At 50.8% G+C, this 21453-nt stretch overlaps 2 protein-coding genes across 2 annotated transcripts; one reads left to right on the top strand and one right to left on the bottom strand.

Annotated features, from left to right (window-relative positions):
- The first annotated feature begins 289 nt into the window (after window positions 1–289).
- LZTS1 (leucine zipper tumor suppressor 1) lies at window positions 290–4741 on the top strand. Its single transcript, XM_032204116.1, has 3 exons — window positions 290–769; window positions 984–1805; window positions 2562–4741. Exons 1-3 carry the CDS (start codon window positions 419–421, stop codon window positions 3228–3230), a joined length of 1842 nt encoding a protein of 613 aa, XP_032060007.1. The 5' UTR covers window positions 290–418; the 3' UTR covers window positions 3231–4741.
- Window positions 4742–9534: 4793 nt separating this feature from the next.
- ATP6V1B2 (ATPase H+ transporting V1 subunit B2) lies at window positions 9535–18233 on the bottom strand. The gene is made up of 14 exons (XM_032204013.1): window positions 18116–18233; window positions 16277–16332; window positions 15793–15891; window positions 15046–15139; window positions 14868–14945; window positions 14235–14374; window positions 14012–14113; window positions 13555–13652; window positions 13185–13308; window positions 12604–12754; window positions 12153–12235; window positions 11950–12054; window positions 11344–11473; window positions 9535–11221 (listed from the first exon to the last, which is right to left on the bottom strand). The coding sequence occupies exons 1-14, from the start codon at window positions 18231–18233 to the stop codon at window positions 11079–11081; spliced, it is 1521 nt and encodes a 506-aa protein (XP_032059904.1). The 3' UTR covers window positions 9535–11078.
- Window positions 18234–21453: the final 3220 nt, after the last annotated feature.

The raw sequence follows: 21453 nt of genomic DNA on the forward strand, positions 1-21453 counted from the left end.
CCGGGAGCCAGAGGCTGCTGCAGGAGCAGCTGTGACTGCGCTGAGCGCGGCTGTCGGGAGACCACATCCATCCAGCAGGGCACAAGCCAGTGTTGAAACCAGCCCTTGACAGGCACCACAGATCGCTATGAATCCCTCTCCTTATTTTTAGAGCTTGCTGTGCAGCCCCATGAGGCTCCTGGTGTGCTCAGCCCGTGGGTGCAGGATAGTCCCGGGGGTGCAGAATCCCACCCGTCCCCCCTCCCCTACCTTGCTCACCCCTCTTTTTACCCCCGCAGGACCTCAGCTCCGGGCCGCAACGAGATCTTTGCTATGATTGCAGCAGCGGCCGGCTCTGCCCGCTGCCCGGACACCCCCCAAGCGCGCTGCCCCGCCGGGCCCCGATCCCCACACCGTGTGCCCCCTTCCTGGGAGCAGCATGGGCAGCGTCAGTAGCCTCATCTCCGGCCACAGCTTCCACAGCAAGCACTGCCGAGCCTCCCAGTACAAGCTCCGCAAGTCGTCCCACCTGAAGAAGCTCAACAGGTACTCGGACGGGCTGCTGCGCTTCGGCTTCTCGCAGGACTCCAGCCACAAATCCGGCTCCAAAAGCAGCAAGAATGAGGACTTCTTTTACATCAAGGTCAGCCAGAAGGCGCACGGCTCCCACCGCCCGGACTACACCTCGCTCGCCGGCGGGGAGCTGGGCGGCCAAGCCGGCACCAGCAGCGTGGATTTCGGGACGCCCACGCCTCAGAAGCTGATGCCCTTCCCCGGTCAGCTGGACGTGGTCAGTAGGGGAGAAATCGTCCCAGATATGGGGGTCCCTGCCCCGTGGTGGCAGCAGTTATGGGGTGGGGAAGTGCATGGGGCTGGTCTCTGATGGGTTTTATCACAAGGCTGCAGCTGGAGGGGTCTCTGTGCTTTTGGGGGAGGCAGAAGGGATGAAGGAAAGGTGCTGACGTGGTGTGGGTTTGTGTCGACGGGCTCTGCTCTTCCCACAGGGTGCAGAGAAGCCCGCTGCACGACCCACCGCCTTCAAGCCGGTGCTGCCCCGCTCCGGTGCCATCCTCCACTCCTCCCCGGAGAACGGGGGGCACCTTCCCCAGCAGCTTCACCCCCCGGACAAAGGCAAGGAGCAGGAGCTGAAGCCGATGCCATGCTCGGGGGGGTTGTCCGACTCGGGCAGGAACTCCATGTCCAGCCTGCCGACGCACAGCACCAGCAGCAGCTACCAGCTCGACCCCCTCGTCGCCCCCCTGGGGCCCATCAGCCGCTTCGGGGGCTCGGCGCACAACATCATGCAGTGCGCCGTCATCCAGGACAGCAACATGATGAGCCTCAAGGCCATGTCCTTCTCCGACGGGGGCAACAAGATCCTCAACCCCGGCAAAGCCCCCAACCACCACGCCGCCGAGAAGACCACTTGCATCCGCTCGCCCATCTCCACAGACGAGTCCACCATCCAGGAGCTGGAGCAGAAGCTGCTGGAGAGGGAGGGAGAGCTGCAGGAGCTGCAGCTGAGCTTCGAGGAGAAGGAAATCAGCTCCTGCCAGGCCTACGAGGAGAAGCAGCGGCGCTGCAAGGAGGAGCTGGAGGGCCTGAAGCAGAAGTGCAACAGCAAGCTCAAGCAAACCTCGCAGAAAACCCAGCGGACACAGCAGGTCCTCCACCTCCAGGTCTTCCAGCTGCAGCAGGAGAAGAAGCAGCTCCGGGAGGAGCTGGAGAACCTGATGAAGGAGCAAAACCTGCTGGAGACCAAGCTGAGGTCCTACGAGAAGGAGAAGACCAGCTTCGCCCCGGCGCTGGAGGAGACTCAATGGGAGGTAAGCGGCACCGGGACGGGGCCGAAAGCAAAGGGTGCACGGGGGAGGAGATGGCTCCAGCACCAGCAGCAAACCAGCAGCTTTTCCCCATTTTATACCCACACCTTTAGCAGCACAGGGGGCTGAGCAGTGCAGGGGGGGGCGTGCAACCAGCCCATGCCCCTTCCATAACGAGGAGGTGGATATTTAAGCCAAGGAGAGCCCCAGTCTGTCACCTGGTGGCTCTCAGCTGTGGCTCGCTGCCCCTTTAGTCCCTCGGTGCTTCACATCGTATGAGGAAAAAACTACTACATTAAATAATAATAATAAAAAACTCAGTCATTAAAATAACTTAGTGCTTCCAACCTCCAGCGCAGGGATTTTCAGGCTGCCTGCCCCGAGGGAGCAGCAGGGGGCTGCCGTCCCACAGACCTTGCTGTGGTCATTTATTAAAAAGCAGTAAAACCTCCCACCCCACGCCAAAGCTTGATTTTCTTACTGATTGGGTGTCAATTGGGTGTCAAAGACACCCAAAGTTATAGGATGTGATCCCAATCCCTCCCCGTAAGCCCTGCCACGGGGTCCCACCAAGAGTAGCTGATGCTGACACCCAAAAGCCATCCCTGGGATCATCAGTCCCAACCCTAACGGGGCAGAGGGTGGAGCTCAGTGGGATTTTGCTGCCCTGCACCCATGGGTGCCCCATCCCATGGGGTTCAACACCACCGTGGGTGCTCCCTGAGCACCCTAACCCGGGTGCTGTCTCCCTGCCCGCAGGTGTGCCAGAAGTCGGGGGAGATCTCCCTGCTGAAACAGCAGCTGAAGGAGTCCCAGACCGAGCTCAACACCAAGACCTCCGAGATCCTCAGCCTGAAGGCTCAGCTGAAGGAGGTGAGGGCCAAGATGGACGGGCTGGAGATGAAGACCCAGGACCTGGAGGGCTCCCTGCGCACCAAAGCCATGGAGCTGGAGGTGTGCGAGAACGAGCTCCAGCGCAAGAAGAACGAGTCCGAGCTGCTGAGGGAGAAGGTGAACCTGCTGGAGCAGGAGATCGTGGACCTGCGGACGGAGCTGGCCGTCCTCAAGGAGCAGCTGAGTGAGGCCCGGGATGGGGCCAGGCCCTGCCCGGCCATGGCGGACGATGCTCAGGCCCTGCAGGGAGAGGTGGAGAGGCTGCGGGCCGAGCTGAAGGCCGAGCGGGACAACAACGAGCAGATGACCTCCGGCTTCCAGCACGAGCGGCAGACGTGGAAGGAGGAGAAGGAGAAGGTGATTCACTACCAGAAGCAGCTGCAGCAGAGCTACCTGCACATGTACAAGAGGAACCAGAACCTGGAGAAGATGCTCCAGCAGCTTGCCGCTGGGGAAGACGGCAAGGAGCCCATCGAGCTGGACATACCCGGCGCCGACGTCCCCTACGAGGACATCATCGCCACCGAGATCTGACCCCTTCTCCTCCTTGTACAGTCGAGATGAGCCATGTATTTATTAGCGGAGCTGGCGGCCTGGCCAGCTCCTCTCCCTCCCCGCGTCGCCCCGCGGCGTGCCCGCCGCTGCCTGTCGTGTTGCAGAGGTGAAGAAGCCACTCGTGCCAATGGTGACGTGCCAGCAGCCCCCCTCATCCCCCCTGCCCCTCAGTAGGACCGAGAAGCTGGTGACGGGGGCGGGCAGGGCAGCAAAAGCTCGGGGAACAAAATGAAGCAGGACCCCCGTGGTGGCACGGCTCTGGGGACATCACCAGCTTCGAGAGGAAAAGCCCCCAGCACATCGCCACCGCAGCCTGGGGAAAGCACGGAGCTGCACTCGAGTTATTGATCTTTCACCAGCTGATGTTGGGCACACCAGGAGCCATGGAGCCAGCCCGTGTGCCCCAGCTGAGGCTGGAAGGCCCTGACCCCTTCCTCCTGTCCTCCAGCTCCGGCAGTGCCTCGGGAAGGACCCTGCACACACACACACACACACACACGCACACACTGATTTGCACCCATGGACGGGAGCAACCCTCAGCATGCCCCATGCACAGGGGGAAGCAGCAGCTCCCGGAGGGACTCACGGCCATCAGCTCGCCCGAGGCACCTGCCTGGAGGTGCCCGGTTCCCAGAGGTGCCTCTCGGGAAGCAAATCGCCTTCCAGCTTCAGGGAGCAGAAGGTGGAAGTAGCCAGAAATCAGCAGGGCTTTCTATTTTTAAAGAAAACCCGGAGTGAAATGCTTCCTGCCTTCTCTGTATCTTTTTAGAGTCGCAGCAACCAAAAATGCAGATTTTTTTTCCCCCCTATTCTCCCACCACAGCAGTCACTCCTGCCCCAGGCTGAGCCAGCACCCAGCACCAAGCCCCTTACACCCACCACCCACATCGGCATCACCTTCCACCCACGACCACCGTGCACCTGCACGTCCCACGTCCCCATATCCTCACCCAAAGCCCCCCAGTCCCTGCTGCAGAGCTCAGGGACCCTCCGGCGTGCCCACAAACACAGCTCAGTGCCCCTCGCCCCGCTCCAGCCAGCCGGCACACACAACACACAGAAACCAGTCTGTGCCTTCTGTACCGCCCCGGCACATCCCTGCTGAGCCCAAGCCACGGCCCGCTGGAGAAGAGCAAACCCCAGACTCCAAATCTGGCCCTCGAGATGCAGGGCAGGGATGGCCACAACGTCGGGATGGCCACCACATTGGGACGGCCACCCTGTGCCCAGTTTTGGAGAGCCAAAAGAGCAGGGGACGAGGGATGGCTCCCAGTGCCTAAAGCACCGGCTCTGCACCCGGCTCCTCTCCAGCTGGGATTTTCTGCATCACCCAAGCCATATCCTTGCCCCGAGCGGCTCTGTCCCCCCCCAGCACACCCCCCAGCCGAGCCAGAGCCCCTCTCCCACGAGCTTTGCCCGTGCCAAACGCGCGCAGGCGGGCGCGGAGAGCCCTGCCCGTCCACCCAGCCCCGTTCCTGCCCGTCCCCGTCCCCGTGCCCCCGTCCCCGTGTCCTCAGCAGCCAGCGCTGTACGATGTGATCGCCCGGAGGCGTCGCCGTGCTGCCTTTGCACAACGCTGTGTGTGACCGTATGCATCGCAGATGTGTTGCTCCCCGGTGTGAGTAGCGGCTGCCCTGCCCCGCGGCGGCCGCAGCCTGTACAGATAATTATTTTTTTTCTGCAGGTTTTTTTTTTGTTGTTTTCCTTTTTTTTTGTTTTTTTTGGATGTTATTTCTGGTGACTGATGTAAACTACTGGTAATTTTATGGTTTTATTTATAAATAAATTTTTTTAAAACTTCCCTCGGGCTCTCCGAGTGCCTGCTTTGGCAGCAGTCAGAGTGCTTCTGCCACCAGTGAGCACCCGAATTTCTCCGTGCCCCTCTCCAGGACACATCACCCCCCCAATCAATGCACCATCTATCACGGCAGGCACCACGATCCCCTTTGGGGACATCTTTCCACCTGGCCCTGCTCGTTTCCAGCCCTGCCAGTGCTTTCCTGCATGGGCAAGCGGCGTTATCTCTGCTTTGCAGCTGGGATAACCCATGCAAGGCAAAGCAGCGAGCGAGTGTGGGGGTGCTGGAAAGGAGGAGATAATCCCCCCTCGTCCTCCCAGCCCTGCAAACGGGTCGATTTTTGTCCCTCCCTGGTGATGGAGCCAGAGAAAACAATTCCAGAGATACAGGGAAAACACTTTAGCAAAAGCCAGCGCATGTTTTGACTTTTTAACACTGTTTTTACCCAAAACTGGGAGCACAAAACAAGGGGAGCACTCCAGCTGCAGACAAAACCACTCATCCCGACTCACCAGGCTGCTCCGTGCCCCAAAACCACGGCTGGTACCAGCCCCAGCCCCGCTTTCCAGGGAAACCTTGGCATCGCTGGCGCTGCCTGGGGCATGAGGCAGGTTTATTTTTAGAGCCTTTGAAAACTGCCGAGGAGAAAGCAGCAAGAAAGCCGTGCGTGCGAGCCCAATCTTCCCTGAGTGGCACCTTCTGTTGCAAAACACCTCCGGGTGCCGCCGGCTCAGCCGGGCTTATCCCCGTGTTTGGGTTTAGGGCAGCGGCAGGGAGGAGCCCCCGGGCCCGCTGATGTCCCAGCTCATCCTAAATTATCCCACAGAACGTCCCCAGCCCACGGAGGACACAACAGGGACTTAATGGGGCCACCTTTGTCCCGATGTGGTGCCGTGGCCCCGCTGCAGTGACAGCCCAGCAGCCAGGGCAGGGAGAGGGGAATGGGAAAGAGCTGGAGGGAGCCGAGATCTCAAATATCCAGGACACCCAGGAGGAGTGCAGGAAGGAGCACAAAGCCCCGGTGAGATGGGTAAAGCCATTTCCCATCCCGTTCTGGACGTGAGCAGGGCAGCATCGGGGTGTTGAGCACCGAGCACACGGGGTGCAGCTGGCTCGGGAGATGGGGGCACAGGGAGAAGCCCCAATAACTCCTGCATCACCCCACGGGCACTGGGGTTCCCTGCTCCACGTTAGGGCTGCCCCAGCTGCCCCAGCCCAACCCTCAACAGAAGGAGGCTGAATTAGCTGTTGAACTAATCAGCGGATGCAAATCAGCTCGGAGACAGAGGAAAGCTGATTTGCATCTTCTCTTAACACCCCGGTGCCACCGCACCAGTTTCTGGCCATAGGGAGGAGTGGAAGGGGGGGGGGGGGTGCTGAGTCGGTCCCAAAAATCTCAGCAGGGCCAGGACCGGAGCTGCCTTTGAAAGAGCAATTAAAGCGAGCCACCTTGCGCACGCAGGGCGACGGAGGGTGGGAGGCAAAGCTGCTTTTGATGTGCAAATAACCCGCAGCGAGCTCTCCCCACCAGCCCCTGCCTTGCATCTGCCAGGCGGGCTGCAAACCCAAGGGGCAGGGTGGGGGGGGAACGGGGCCCATATTTGCTCGCCTCCCTTCCCCAAGCAGACGCCAGCTGTCGCGTGCTGCTCCGAGGGACCCAAGCGGCTGAAATCGGGCGGCAAAGGGGGGGGGATAAGACCCGCAGGCAGTCCTCGTTAGTCATTACTCAGAAAACAAAAAGCAAAAAAAAAATAAAAGGGGGGGGGGGGGGAAACGCTGTGTAAACGCACCAAGGCGGCAGCTGTGAGATCTGCACGTCCCATTTAGCACGGTACCTGCTGTCTGCGTGCGGTGAAATATTGCTGTTTGCTCAGCACCCGGGGACGCGGCCCCATGGCAGGGCGTCCCTCACCTGCAGACAGCCCAAAGCCTTGTTCCCTCTGCAGGGTTTCTAAAGCTCTCACCCCCCCGGGGATTTGTTGATCCTGGACCATCGCCACGTGCCCGGGTCTCCTTTGCTCCCTGGTGGGGCGAGCAGGAGGAGAGCTGGTGGAAGGCATCACTTTGGGGACGAGGGAAACTCATCCAGGCTGGGGGACGCCCCCATTTCTATGCACATTTCTGTGGCTGGTGTCACCAACTGCAGCCCCTCGCCCCCATTTATCTCAGGATCAGGGTGCCCAGAGAGGCTTTGCCCACTGTGAGCCATCAGCCCGCTGGTGGCTCAGAGAGGGACACCCCAAAAAGCCCCTTTGCTTTCCCTTCCCTTTGAGCTGTGGGAAGGGCCATGTTCCCAGCGCCGTGCTAAAATAGCTGAGCTGCAAGCCCCAGCCTGCTCCCGGGGCCTCTGGCTGATGCTAGCTGGAGCTATTTTTGTCCTTCCCCTCTCGTAGGGCCTCGTGCCAGGCTTAGGATGTTTGCTACCTGCAGGACAGGCTGTGGTGAGCTGGGGGACCCACTGATAAGGTCGCAGTGATGCCGTGCCCGTGCTGGCAGCCCCATCTCCTCCAGCAGCTGGAGCTGGGAGGAAAACGGAGCTCTCTGCCCAGTTTTGTGCCTCTGGAACCAGCAGGGAGCAGGCTCAGGTGTGCTCAGCCCTCCTGGCATGGAGAACAACAAGCAAAGCTGAATTAGCTCCCCCAGGTAGGAGCTGGAGAGCCCCAGCAGGCTGGTTTTGGGGCTGAAAGCGCAATCCTTGACCTTACAAAGCCACGTGAAACAAAACAGAAGCAGCCCTGCTCAGAAACTGCATTTAGAGTCAGTGGCCAAGAAGCATCCCTGTGTGCAGCGCTGCTTCCAGCAGGTCTTGTAATTTCTGCACCACAAAATATTTAATAGAAAAAAAAAGCCCCATTTAGCCCCATTTCCAGGTGATGCAGGACCCGAAGCAGCCCTGCCCTGGTGCAGGAGCTGCAGGCAGCAGCTGGCTCCGTCCCCCCTCCGCTCGCCCAGGCAGGGCAGGCAGTGCCGCTACGTGGCTGCCGCGCTCCACCGCAGCCTCTCCTGGTGAGCAGAGCGCTCCTGCACGCTGCAGACCTCGCAGGGGATATTAAGATAAAGGCAAAATGCTTTTCATTTTGCTCCGAGTGTTTGCGAGGGCCACGCATATTTGCAGGTATCTTGTGAGAGGCAGCTGCCTGCTGCGCTCACCCACCCGCAGGAATGCCCGCACAACCTTTGTCCCCGGCACACGCCACCCAGAAGGATTTCAGGAATCCGCTGGACTTTGGAATTTCTCCTCTTCCTCCTGTTCTGAAAACCTGGGCTAAGCGCTCAGCGTGCTGCCCCCTGCTAATGAAGGCAGGCACATGCTTAACCACAGGTCTCCCTTAAGAGAGAGCCACAAGCTGAGCTGGTGAGTGGGTAGAAAACATCAACCGTGCCCTGATTTATTTTGTTTTGAAGCCATCACATTTGTAGTACACTACATCCTCCTTCCTCTTCCTCCACAGCTTTAAACAACCACCATCTTTCAAGCTGCGGGATGATCACAAGGCCATTATTAATGCCAAGGCCATGGGATTTGTAACGTAGCATCACTCTCGGTGAAAGAGCTACTGCCAGAACCAGCCTGGACGTTTAAATGAATTTTTAAAAAAAGAGGTAATGTCTTCATCTACCCCCAAGGACTTCTTGTACCGCCACCTAAGCAACAGCTTGAGCTGTAGCATAGCAGAAGAGTTAATAAGAGAAGACCCAAGACAGCCTCAGGCTTTTATCACTCAGAACAAACTCTTGTTTACAGAGCCGGTGTCAGAACTGCTCAGGAAGTCGGGGCACAATTCTTGAAAGATGAATGGCAACATCAGCAGAGAGGCACTCCTGCCTCATCTCTCAGGCAAGCAGATGCAGTGTTTTTGATGTGTGTGTGTTCAGCAAAGGAAGGGATGCGTGGGTTAGCCCCAGCTCTCCGGGTTACATCAGGAAGAATCCCACATCTCCCCGTTTCATGCTGCTCTTACACCTCTCACCTTCACCAGCCTCCAGCAGGGAAACACCTTGGGCAGTTAATTCATGTAAAGGGACTGGCAGCAGGGATTTACGTAGCTGTGCCCAACACCAGAATAAACCTACCCAGGCCACAGCTCCCCCTCACCCCTAGTAAAGTCAACATACCCCCTAAGATCACTTCCAAGAAGCCTTTTAAGGTTTCTTTTAAGGTTTCCCAGCCTCCTGCAGCACAAACTGCCAATTGAGATTCATGCGGAAACTCTGGGATCACGCTGTGATTGCAGCAGCCACCCACTCAGCCAGCGCAAAGCGTTCAGTCCTGGAGCTGGAGGCCAAATCCTGCTCACCAGAAGCCACCAGCTCCAGTAATAACGCGGCATGCGGCTCAAGCAGCCGTCACTGCAGACAGACAGACCTGAAAAATGTTGGGTTTCAGCAGATTAAATATTTTCATTTGTGTAAACAGGCAACAAAGGACATCTTAGCCACTGCAGAAAGACCCCAAGTTGTTTTTAACCACAGAACCACAAGAACTTCTGGTTTGTTCAACACCTTTCATATTTAATTTATTTAGATATTCTCTACATTAAAGTATTCTCATGCCAACACTTCCAACCTCCCATCCCTACCTCAAGAAAAATAGACTCGACACAGCTTTAGAGTGGAATGCACTGGAATAAAGTTGCTAATGCGTCCAAGTTACAGAGAACACTGAACAAATCATAGGAAGAACTGCACATAGGAAACATCAGGGAAAGCTGGAATTAGCACACTATCATTCAAGTCATGTTAGCACCTTCCCAGACAAGCACTGAAGGCATTTAGAGAGGTGTAACATGCTTTGGTTAGCTAGACCAGCGCTTAGACTACATTATGCCTGGAAAAAAGCACGAAAGCCTGCCAGCACTGGGCTCTGAGCCTCATCTGAACCAGTTTAAAATAAAATAAAAATATCACACTGAAGTGGCTAGCCAAGCTTGCTGTGTTTGGGAATGCTGAGCTCTCCTGACTAGCCAAATCTGTGCCTGGAGTGCAAACCACAACAGTTTCAAACACGACTCAGGACCCAGTGCCACCTAGAGCATGCTTTATAGCAGAATTCAAAATATCCATTCGTATGGCAGGTTGCTTTCTCCTGCTGCACTGTTTGGTATGAACGTTTTAAAAGCTGACCTCCCCCCAGTACAACTGCGTCAGGTGTAAGAGCTTTCACATCACATAATAGCCTTCCATAGCAGCATGAAGCCTTGAATTACCTACAGACCTGCCCGCTGGGGGACACTACTGATTTCAGAATGCTTTAGCTGCTCTTCCACATCTCTGGCATTTCCAGAATTCAAAAAAAAAAAAAGTTAACTAGGAAATTTGCTCTGCAAACATTGATTTAAAACCTTTAATTCGGCAACTGAGCCTTAGCATGCTGCCTTCAGGTAGCAACCCACTGGCCTGTGACCTCTGAAAAAGACCCTTTATTAGTAGAAAAGCACCTGGTGTGCCCACTAGTGTCCTCAGTTCGTGCATACCTCTACAAATCTTAAGCCACAGCTAAAAAACAGCGACTTGCATGTTTCAGAGAGGCATACTGTTGTGCACCACACTTTCCACATACTACCCTGGTCTTCAGGCACAACAGCAGGACAGCAGAGTACCATCTGCTCGATCAGCAGCAAGGCAACTGCACATGATCAGATAGAGCAGATGCTTTGGACAAAGGAAGTCGCATTTGCTCTTTGATGCTTTCTAAACCACATGCTCCTGGTTTGAAAGCAAAGATCTGCAGTTTTTGGTAATCCTCAAGACATTCCCTTGAAATGTCTAGAAAAGGTCCAGTTCAAAAAAAAATAAATGCTTCGTGATAGCTATTGCACATTTGTAAGAGCTGGCCTAAAGGTTTTCCTGAAGACCCAGGCTTTGGAAGAAGGGATATTTTAAAAACTGGTATCAGTGTACGTTGGAACACTGGCACAAATGTCACCTACTCTTGGTTTTAATTATAAGGGCAACAAGTAAACACCAACACATGAAAAAAGAAAACAAACAGCATTTCACAGAGCAAGGAGCTAGAGATGAAGCTGTGGCTAGTGTTTTGCAGTTGAATCTCGAGGATAGAATTCAGCCAGTGTTGTCTGAGGAATTCTCTTCAACATCTCCTTGGGGAAGATTCGCAAAAGCTGCCATCCAATGTCCAAGGTCTCGTAAACAGTGCGATTTTCGTAAGGACCTACAGAAATTAACCACAGACTGAAACACGTGGCAGGAAAGTATCTCACTAACAGGGAGGTCTGCAACCAAGACCTTCTAGGTGTTAATGCAGACCACGACGTTCTTGAAACAGGTTCTTACCCTGAGCAATGAAGTTCTTCTCAAACTTCTGCAGAAACTCCAGATAAAGAAGATCATCTGAGGTAAGAGCTTCCTCGCCAACTACAGCCTTCATAGCCTGTACATCCTTCCCAATAGCATAGCAGGCGTACTGAAAACGAAAGAAACATTAGTGCTTTTACTTTGGTAACTAAACTACATCCTTAGTTTAACAGCAAAAGAGGTGCTCATTTGGAAGGATGACATTTGGGGTCCTTCAGTTAGCTCAGTCTCCTACCAACACTGCATCGTTATCATATCACACAGTGACCAACACACTAAGACTGAATCTGCCTACATTTAATACAGAAAAGAACAATTTATACAACAAACATCCTCAGCAGTTACTGCATACCCTACAGCACACACATTTCGTGCTGCGGAGAATCTCGTGAAGGTGACTCACAAGGCTCCACAGCACCCATGCAAACATTTCTGTTCCAAACCCAAAACAAGGGTCCCACTAATCACTCCATGCTTTAATTTAAAGCAGCCTCAGGAGCGTTCTGGGCCCCAAGTGTTTGGCTGAGTAGTGAGAGAGGTGCATTTGAAATATGCCTCTGCTTCTCTGAAGGGGTTTTTACATACCAGTTGGTTGGATACATCTGCGTGATCCTTCCTTGTCATGCCCTCTCCAATAGCTGACTTCATCAGTCGAGACAAGGAGGGCAAGACATTAATAGGTGGGTAAATCTGAAAAAAGAAAAAGACATCCCCCAAAAAATCAGTAATAGTACTTCAAAAAAGCATAGAAATGATCTTAAACAGGTTCCAACCACTGTGGTACATACCTGCCTGTTGTGCAGCTGCCTGTCCACGTAGATTTGTCCCTCAGTGATGTATCCAGTCAAGTCAGGGATAGGATGAGTAATATCTTTGGGGAAAAAATGATTTGATAGTTTTCAGACCTTTTATATTCATTCTAGCAGTGATGTGCCAGCTTTTTCAAACACTTAAATAACTTCTAAAGTAAAATGCCATCAGTTAGTACCCCCATAAATCACTAAGTGCTCTTATGCAAGAGCTGCAAGTACTCCTGACAGAGCTGGAGAACAGTCCTGAAGTCTTAAATGGGCAAAGTATTTCTCTTAACCACACAGAGAAGACAGCCAACAAGTGCACTACCCAAATGAAAACCTAACGGCCACAGGACCTACCTCACTGTGCATCAGCAATAGGGCAGTCTGCTCTAAAAGAGTCCTTTAAAGTGCTAGTTATGAAAATCATTTGAAAATTACTCACCGTCATTGGGCATGGTAAGAATAGGAATCTGAGTAATGGAACCATTTCTGCCTTCCACACGCCCAGCACGCTCGTAGATGGTAGCCAAGTCAGTGTACATGTAACCTGGGAAGCCACGACGGCCAGGGACTTCCTCTCTAGCTGCTGAAACCTGAGAGTCAAGAGAAGCATTTGAGGAAGCCAGCTCACTCGCACAGACCTGCCATCTCCCCTAATTAATCCATAGCAGTCACTTAAAGGACCTATTCCCACAGCTGATACTGAAATACAGCCACATAAGCCCCTATAAAGGGAAATATGTCACCCCAGCTGTGTATGACGAGACAAGATACCAAGGCAAATCAGAAAGTATTAAGCTGCTGAATGCCGCTAGTCAAATAAGTTTAGCTGTGAAAAAGGCAATAGCTTTTTGACTGCTGAATATAATTCTAGGCAATAAATGAGTAACTAAAAGCCTCACTGGCTAATTTAAGAACATTGTAAGGAATACTAATTGTAACAGCTTGAGCACAGATTTATATTCACTTTATACTGTGAACCCTTTGTGCCAACACCCAGCATACGAGTTAGTAAATGCGTACCTCTCGCAGGGCTTCAGCGTAGGAGCTCATATCTGTCAGAATGACCAGCACATGCTTCTCACACTGATATGCCAAGAACTCTGCTGTTGTTAGAGCTAGACGAGGTGTGATAATGCGTTCAATGCTGAAACAGAACAGCACGGCCTATTTACGACAGGTACTTTAAGGCAGCAAAGTAACAGTTTGAAGTTATATACATTAAAACCCTCTGAAAAGTCTGCTACATGCACTGACTGGAGCACCAGCATTGCCAATTCCACTGAGCTGCAAAATGTCAACCAAAATGACACCTGGCAGGTCAACAGTGACGCTCTGGCTTCCAGTTTATTTGCTCTTCTCAGCCTTTTCCCAGCCAACACAGGTAACTTACGTTGGATCGTTGGCCAAATTCAAGAACAGGCACACGTTGTCCATGGACCCGTTTTCCTCAAAGTCCGATTTGAAGAACCGAGCAGTTTCCATGTTCACCTGAATTGTAATATTAAAGCATCAGTTCCAGACCAGATTTTAGCATCCTTCAGGTCTAAACACCTTATTACTAATCCATAAGCAAAGCTCTTTACACCACAGACTCCCCTTCAATCCCAACTGAATGAGTTATTTCTACAGAATTCCACCCAAGGGACAAAGTTTAATATTTTACTCTGACCAGGGAATCACTTTGGCTGAAAATCCCAAATAGATGGTAGTACTTTAACATTCAGCCAATTTACTATTTAGTTACACACATGACCTACCCAGAGAACTTTCAGAAAAAGTAACGTCCAGCTACCTGCAGCACTGTCTCATTACTTGAGCATCATTTTCCTCCAACAATATTGACTTACACCCATAGCAGCAAACACGATGGCAAAGTTTTCTTCACTGTAGTCCATCACATCTTTGGATTTCTTCACCAAGCCAGCTTGGCGACATATCTGAGCTGCAATCTAAAGGAGGAAGCTTATTAGTCCCTCTGCATATTTGATGCAGAATTTAACCTGCTTACTTTTTAACCCCAATGAAATGCAATTTGCTTTAGCAGTTTTAAGAACAGCACTGAATACCCACCTCGTTGTGGGGCAAGCCAGCAGCTGAGAATATTGGGATTTTCTGCCCCCTGGCAATACTGTTCATACCATCTATAGCAGAAATGCCAGTCTGGATCATTTCTTCTGGATAGATTCGACACTGGGGGTTAATTGGCTGACCTGTTACGTGTTTAGAGAACACACATTATTCCATATACATGTTTGAAGTTTGATCAAACTATCACTGATCTAAGGCTCATGTCAGAAGCTAGAAACCCCACCTTTAGGCCCATAAATCTTAAGATGCACCTGGCCAAATCTGAGCCTTTTGCTGATCTCAAGACTCTGGCATTCTACATTCATACAAATGGTAAGGGTGCTTTCAAGAAAAGTCTGTCAGGTTATTACCTTTTTATCTCTGAAGGCTATATAGTTAAGTAGTATATGTGTACTTCTCTGAACAGGTTTCAAGCATTACTAAAGACAATGACCTTCTTCTACCCTAACCACCTGCACTTATATGAATTTGATTTGAGTTTGATGCTACACAGAAAAATAAAAATAAAGATTAAACTCCTAATGTTTAGAACCTACGTTCACAAACAAATCTATTGTAACATTCAGAAAACAGAAACAATGGATGCAAATAAATACCAGAAATGGACTAACATACCCATAATGTCAAGGAAATCTTCAGCCAAAACAATAGGGCCTCTGTCTATAGGTTTTCCTGATCCATTAAATACTCTGCCTGCAAGAAACAGCAATAAAATAGAAGTGTAAGTTACTGCAAAAATAAGTTAGTGGGTAGTAAGTTTGTTCACTCTTCAAAGCAAGACTCAAGTACTTACCAAGCATATCTTCAGAGACAGGGGTTCGAAGAATATCCCCAGTAAATTCACAAGATGTTTTCTTCGCATCAATACCTGAAGTTCCCTCAAATACCTGTCAAAATACCAGGGAAAAAAGAAAGCACAAGAAAAAGTAGTATTGTGCTTTACAAAATAATGCACAGGAATGCTGCTTCACAGCTTGAGAATTTGATCAGCCGGAGGGAAGGAAAGCCAGGCAGTCCCCTGCTAGCAGAGGATTTCAGAAGCAGTTCACTCGTACAAAACATGACATAAAAACCTACTTTAAACAAAATTCATGAGGTGTATCAGCAGCAACCAACAAACCCAGTGCCATTCTTTTGATCTCAAGTATTTTCCTTTGCCAACAGGGTAAAGTTCTTCAGATAAGAAGAATTGTTATTAACAAGAAACAGCTGCCTAGAAGACAGACCTGCATCTGCATATCAGAGGAGCTGATCCTGAACCTAACGCTGTACAAACATAGTATGATTCCCTTAATCTAGCTGCAAGGGAATCAGGGTGTTGAGGGAGTTCAAATAAAAAAAAAAAGTCATTCTCCGCTCCAGTTTTCAATCTTTTAAAATTATTCATACCATTTGCACTTGGAGTAAGTGGATTTTTATTTATTTTTTACTTACAGTACAAAAAAAATGCATCGCAAGACATCTGACAAAGTTCAAACGCATACTGATTAATAAAATATGTCTCTGTTGCATCCAGAGACAATACAGTCGCCAGTCTTACCTGAACAACAGCTTTGGAGCCACTGACTTCCAGAACCTGTCCGCTTCTTCTTGTGCCATCAGGAAGAGTCAAGTGGACAATCTCTGCATATCTAGGAAACTGAAAATGAGCAAGAAAGATCCATTAAATCTGTTTATGGTTCCCTTTGAAATGGCACTATTATAATAACTAAAAGATCAAGAACAGAGTGATTATATATGTTTCTTCATTTAAGTTTGACAACATTGAGAGAGTTTGGTAGAACTGGAACGTTTCCTTTCCTTCTCAACAGCTTCAGCTACTCATCCCTTTCTGCTGGCACTGGGACAACTCTTTGGCTTTAATACCAATGGGCTTATTTTCTTTTATTTCAGCAGTCAAAAGCATATCTAGCGTTTAAATTGCTCAGACGACCCACAGATTTCACAACAGTCTGCATTTAAACTCTCACAGCTTATCCTGGAAAATATCCCTCAACAACTTCATTAAGAGTCTTTGTCTTTACCTTAACTTGATCCAAGATAACCAGGGGACCATTCACACCCGAAACAGTTTTATAAGCTGGAAGAAAGAGCCACAAGTCAGGTACTTCCTCAAAACATCACAAATATCCCACATCAAGTTCTCAAAGTCTCATTCTTATCACCAGCCACAGTTTTGCAGATTTTGGGCCCAGCTCTGCATTGCTTCTCTGTTTATTATGAGCTCCACAAGAAGGATTCGGTGCTGAGCTGCATTGCCAGCATTTTGCCAGTACTCACAAAGCAGTGGAGGTAACTTTAAGATACACAATTCTGCCATTTTCTCGTCTGTCACAAATTCATCGATGCAAGCATTGTATCTGGGGATAACCAGAATGCTGGTGAAGTTCACCCTGCCACCAGAAACACAACTACAACGTAAAACTGCCATTTTAAAACAAAACAGTTCTTTAAAATAAAACACTTCGTGAGCTATTCTGTGTTGACTTAAGGATTGACACCAGATACAAGGCCACGGCTCACCGGTGCCCCACTAGGCTCATGCCTTAAACATCAGCAGCTCAGGTATAAGCACTAAATGCAGCTTTGCAAGGCACCAGAGTGCCCAGAAGTTAGAATTCATTACTCTGATAACAGCACAGCCGAAAAGCTGTGGAAACAGTGAAAAACCCTGCCCTGCTCCGAGGACACGCGAGCACCCCACCATCACTTGATCCAGGCAGAAGTAACGCCGACTCAGAGCGTTATCAGGGTCACAAGGGAGCAGTGACCCAGAGCCAGCGTTAATCACTTGTCCCTGGGGGAAAAAATGAGCAAGTGGAGCCATTCACAGCACACAGAGACAGCAGCACCGCTACAAGGCAGGGGAAACGGGTGCCACAAAAAAGGTCCCAAATCCCACCGAGGCCAAGCTGCAGGGAATTGCCTACCTTAGGCACCCTGCAGCTCTGCCCAGGCCTGGCACACAAACCTGGTGTTGTATCGACCATCAACAGAGCGCTGTTTACACCTAAGCAAAGCATTTGAACTGTTGCAATGTAATCTCTTAACTGCAACAATCAAAGCTGCATCAGATAAGGTCAGTGGGTGATGAGGCACATGAAGAGGCCTAATGCCAGAATTCCTCCTGTCTCAGTTTTAGCACTTGTCTCACGTTGTTTGGCAGGATTTTGGTGTTATAAAATTGGCTTTAATCCAAAGCACAATGGGCCGCTGCTGTCACCTGGGCAAGGAGAATGACACAGGCCTCGGCCTGAGGAGAGGCCTCTGCACGGCCTGCGAGGGCTGGCAGCACAGCAAGAAGAGGGGAACATCCTCTTGAGCAACACACCTCATCCCATGACGGTCTTGTGAGCGTTTCTTCCTCATTTCCCTTGCTCTGACCACCAGAAAACATCCCTGGCACTAACAGCCCCAATCCCACCAGTGCAGCTCACCGCTGACTTTAATCCCCATCCCCAGGCAGATCGAGCCGCACCATGACAACCCAAAAGGAACCGAAACACCGCATTTCCCACACGCAGACGAAAGCAAAGGCAGTTTGGGGCAAAAGCCAGACAAAACGCGAATTGTGCAGGAAGCCGCAGCAGCTCCAGCCCTCAAGCCTTCACTACAGGCACAAACAGAGCAGCTGGGCTGTGGTGGGAGGCCTTTTACGGATAGATTTGGATTTTATACCAGATGGAAGCGCTCAGGAAACAAACAGCACGGCCTAGGGAGCGCTCGCAGCGCCTCAGGGCCCGGCTGGCCCCGCACCCAGCCGCCTCCCGCAGCACCCCGCGACGCTCCCAAACCCCGCGGCTCCCCTCCTTCCTTCTCCCCCCAGCTCCCCGGCTCCCTTTTAGAGGCCGTGCGGCACTCACTGAGGCGAGGCTGGCTCACGAAGTCCCGCACCAGGACCGCCGCCTGCTCGCGGGCCCCGCCGAACCCGGCGCCGTTGGGCAGCCCCCGGCCCGCCGCCGCCGCCCGCACCGCCGCCATCTTGTGCGCCCTGCGCCGCCCGGGCTCGGCTGCTGCGCATGCGCACATATAGGGGAGGGGAGGGGCCGGCCGCGGGGGGGAGGGAGCTGGCCAGGGTGCTGCGGGGGGGGGGGGAAAGGGGAAAAGGAAAGGAAATGAGGGAAAAAGGGGGAAATAAAAGGAAATAAAGGAAATAAAAAGAGGGAAAAGAGGAAAAAATAAAGGAAAAAAAATAAAAGGAAATAAAAAAGAGGAAAAGGAAATAAAGGAATAAATAAAAGGAAATAAAAAAGAGGAAAGGGAAAAAAATGGAAAAAAAAGGAAAAAGGAAAAATAAAAGGAAATAAAGGAAAAAGGAAAAATAAAAGGAAGTAAAAAAAAGAGGAAAAATGAAAAGGAAATAAAGGAGAAAATGAAATAAAAAGAGGAAAAGGAAAAAAGGAAAAGGAAAAGGAAAAGGAAAAGGAAAAGGAAAAGGAAAAGGAAAAGGAAAAGGAAGGGAAAAAGGGTAAAGGGAGAGGAAAAGGAAGAGGAAAAAAGAAAATGGGAAAGGGAAAGGAAAAAAGGGAAAGGAAAAAGGGAAGAGGAAAATGAAATAAAGGGAAAAAAGAAAAGGAAAATAAAAATTAGGGAAAGAATAAAGAAAATGAAAAAAGAAAAAGAAGAAGAATGAAAGAAAGAAGTACTAGAGAAAGAAGAAATAGAGAAAGAAGGAAAATGAGAATTAGAGAAAAAGAAGTAGAGAAAGAAGAATTAGGGGAAAAAGCCTTTCTCCCAGACCTTTGCTTTAATAAAAAAGTTAGTGGCCGTAGTTTGAGCCGGCCCTGACTACCTCAGGCCACACTCATTTTGTTTCCATACAGTTTTTGAAAGAAAAAAAATCATGGAAAACATTTATCATTGTTAAAATAACAGAAATACTCAAAGAGAACTGCCTGGAAAAAGCTGACAGGCATGTGGAAATGCTTCCAAAGCACATCTGAGCAAGCTTTGCCATCAGCTCTGCAGAGCAAGTGACATGACATTGCAGTCTCCTTCAGCCAAACGAGATGGTGCCTGACCTTGGGGCCCACAGGAGAATGAGATAACAACAACAATAATGTCTCCACAAGTCTCTCTTCGCCTGAAGGAGAGTCTGAAGTATTTTCTGCACAAAGCCCGAGTAGAGCTGAGCAGTTCTGAGCTCCCTCAGTAGATGGTAGTGGTGCACTGCTCATCCGCTGTCTACTCTGCAGGTACTTTGAAAGTAATTTCCAGGCCTAGACGTTCAATTCTCAGCTCACAAAATGTATTTAAAGGCTTCAGCTTCTGCTGTAATGCACAGCCAGGGAATTCCTTGGTGGGATGCACTATTCTCATGTTATTGGCAATAGTTTTGGGCCATGCAGAAGCCAGACAAATAGCTTCAGTGGCAGATTTACATGTCAACAGGGAGAAGGTGAATATGTTTGGGATTTATTTTCTTTTACTGCAGTAAATCTCTGTATCCTGAATGAATGATGGTATCAGTTTGGGTTTAAAAAAGAAATGAAGGAGCTTTATGTCAAAAGTTTAAGAAGATAGAAATGATGGAAGAAAAGAGATCACATTTTAAATAATATTTGCAGTACCTCAATCATGCGCGGATATAATTTTCCATCCGGCTTTGCTTACGGGAAACCAGCCTTGTTAGTCTGAGAAATAGCTGGCTCCTGTCCCTGGAGATGAAGCAGGCAGGGTAAAAGTGCAGGGGAAGGCTGTGCTCGAAGCTCACCACTGCCAGCATCCCTCTGGATGCAGGCAACAGCAGAATATCGGACGCAGAGTGACCACAACTGCTTGGACCACAGCTGCTCAGGGATCGTGGCCTGGATCAGTGGATTTTGGCCTTAAAAATTCTTCTCTCCACTATGAACGCTTATTGTTACACTTTTAGATTTGGAAATCATGAAGTGATGATTTGCGTTGTGGACTGGGTAAAGGCAGCTTGCCAGTGCCCTGTGGACCAGCCAGAGCCTGGGGGCCAAGGAACCAGATATTTCTATATTCCTTCAGAGGAAGAGCTTTCTCTCAGTTTATTCTCCTTCTGATGTTAAAAACATTCAGCACAAAAAGGGAAAAAACAAGCTGAGAAGCGATCCCTTGGAGGGAGCTGCTTGTACCACCTCCCACGGGAGAAGCTCTTGTACAAGCAGCTGCGGGGATTGTTCGACACACGGCTCTTTCCCCTCCCTTTGTAGGTTGTAAAGTGAAGCAGAGCTCACTGCAAAGCCTCCTCAAAACCCACAGCTGCTGCATTTCCAGCTGGGTATCCTGCAGAAGCATCTCCCACCCTCACAGGGAGTCCCTCCAGACCCGATCGCTGGTGCAGCTCCTTCACCACATGCCTGCTGGGGGAGAGGGGATACAACCCCCATCTTTCTTCACATCGGGCTCCCCAAGTGATGGATGAGTTAACCCAAAATCCCCAGGGCGCAGCAGGTCTCGCTGTTGACTCCTGCCTGTGTTTATTCCAGGATGTGCAACACGGAGCCAAAGCTGGGGAGAGGACAGATGCACCAGGGACAAGCAGCTTTGGGCAGTGAGAAAATGGCCAGCAGTCACTGGAGGGTAGTCCAAGACCTAGACTGTGACCTGTTTTAAGATTGCATTTCCCAGGGCCATTTAATGACGTTATCCTTTCCTCCCAGCCATGAATCCACACGCTGTTATTCCACAGGGGCAGATCAGGCTTGCCCTACAGAACAGAGGGTCCCCAGGCAGCAGGCTCGGTGTGCTCAGAAACAGACTGGCAGGGAGATGAGCATCACGGAGAGCCTGGCTAAATGCTTCTGAGATAAACGCTGCCGCCTCTCCCCCCGTCCCTCCGGTCCTGCTCTGACGCAGGGGGAGCTGCAGGGCTGAAGGAAACTTGTTTGAGCTCCTAATTACATCTCCATGGAAGAGGGACACTCATATCCTCTTCTGATAAAAGGCAGCGATAAATCCTCCGGGAGCAGCAGCTCCAGAGCACACCACTGCCCGCTGCCACCAGCTCCTCACTCCGGGATGCACCCAGGGGTAAGGGGTTATTTCGCCCTGCTCCATGCAACAGAACTGTGCCTTGCGATTTGGGGGCTTCTTTACTCTGCTTGTCTTTATTTTCCCTACTTTCTTTACTCCTCCTCTGTCCCTGTTGCTTTACACATATATATTTCTATTCTCCTGCATTCATTCTATTATTTTGTCTTTGCTCTTACCAGCTTAGTGACTCGTGTGGCAC

The sequence above is a fragment of the Aythya fuligula genome, chromosome 27 (assembly GCF_009819795.1).
Source record: "Aythya fuligula isolate bAytFul2 chromosome 27, bAytFul2.pri, whole genome shotgun sequence".
Classification (NCBI taxonomy): Eukaryota; Metazoa; Chordata; class Aves; order Anseriformes; family Anatidae; genus Aythya; species Aythya fuligula.

Bases quoted from the DNA above. Each gene is read 5' to 3' on its own strand.
- LZTS1 (XM_032204116.1), top strand. From the start codon at position 419: ATGGGCAGCGTCAGTAGCCTCATCTCCGGCCACAGCTTCCACAGCAAG. The intron at 770-983 runs GTCAGTAGGGGA...CTCTTCCCACAG, and splicing joins TCCCCGGTCAGCTGGACGTG to GGTGCAGAGAAGCCCGCTGC. The intron at 1,806-2,561 runs GTAAGCGGCACC...CCCTGCCCGCAG, and splicing joins TGGAGGAGACTCAATGGGAG to GTGTGCCAGAAGTCGGGGGA.
- ATP6V1B2 (XM_032204013.1), bottom strand. From the start codon at position 18,233: ATGGCGGCGGTGCGGGCGGCGGCGGCGGGCCGGGGGCTGCCCAACGGC. The intron at 13,653-14,011 runs GTAAGTCAATAT...ATTACAATTCAG, and splicing joins TCGTGTTTGCTGCTATGGGT to GTGAACATGGAAACTGCTCG. The intron at 12,055-12,152 runs GTATGTACCACA...TTCTTTTTTCAG, and splicing joins GGCAGCTGCACAACAGGCAG to ATTTACCCACCTATTAATGT.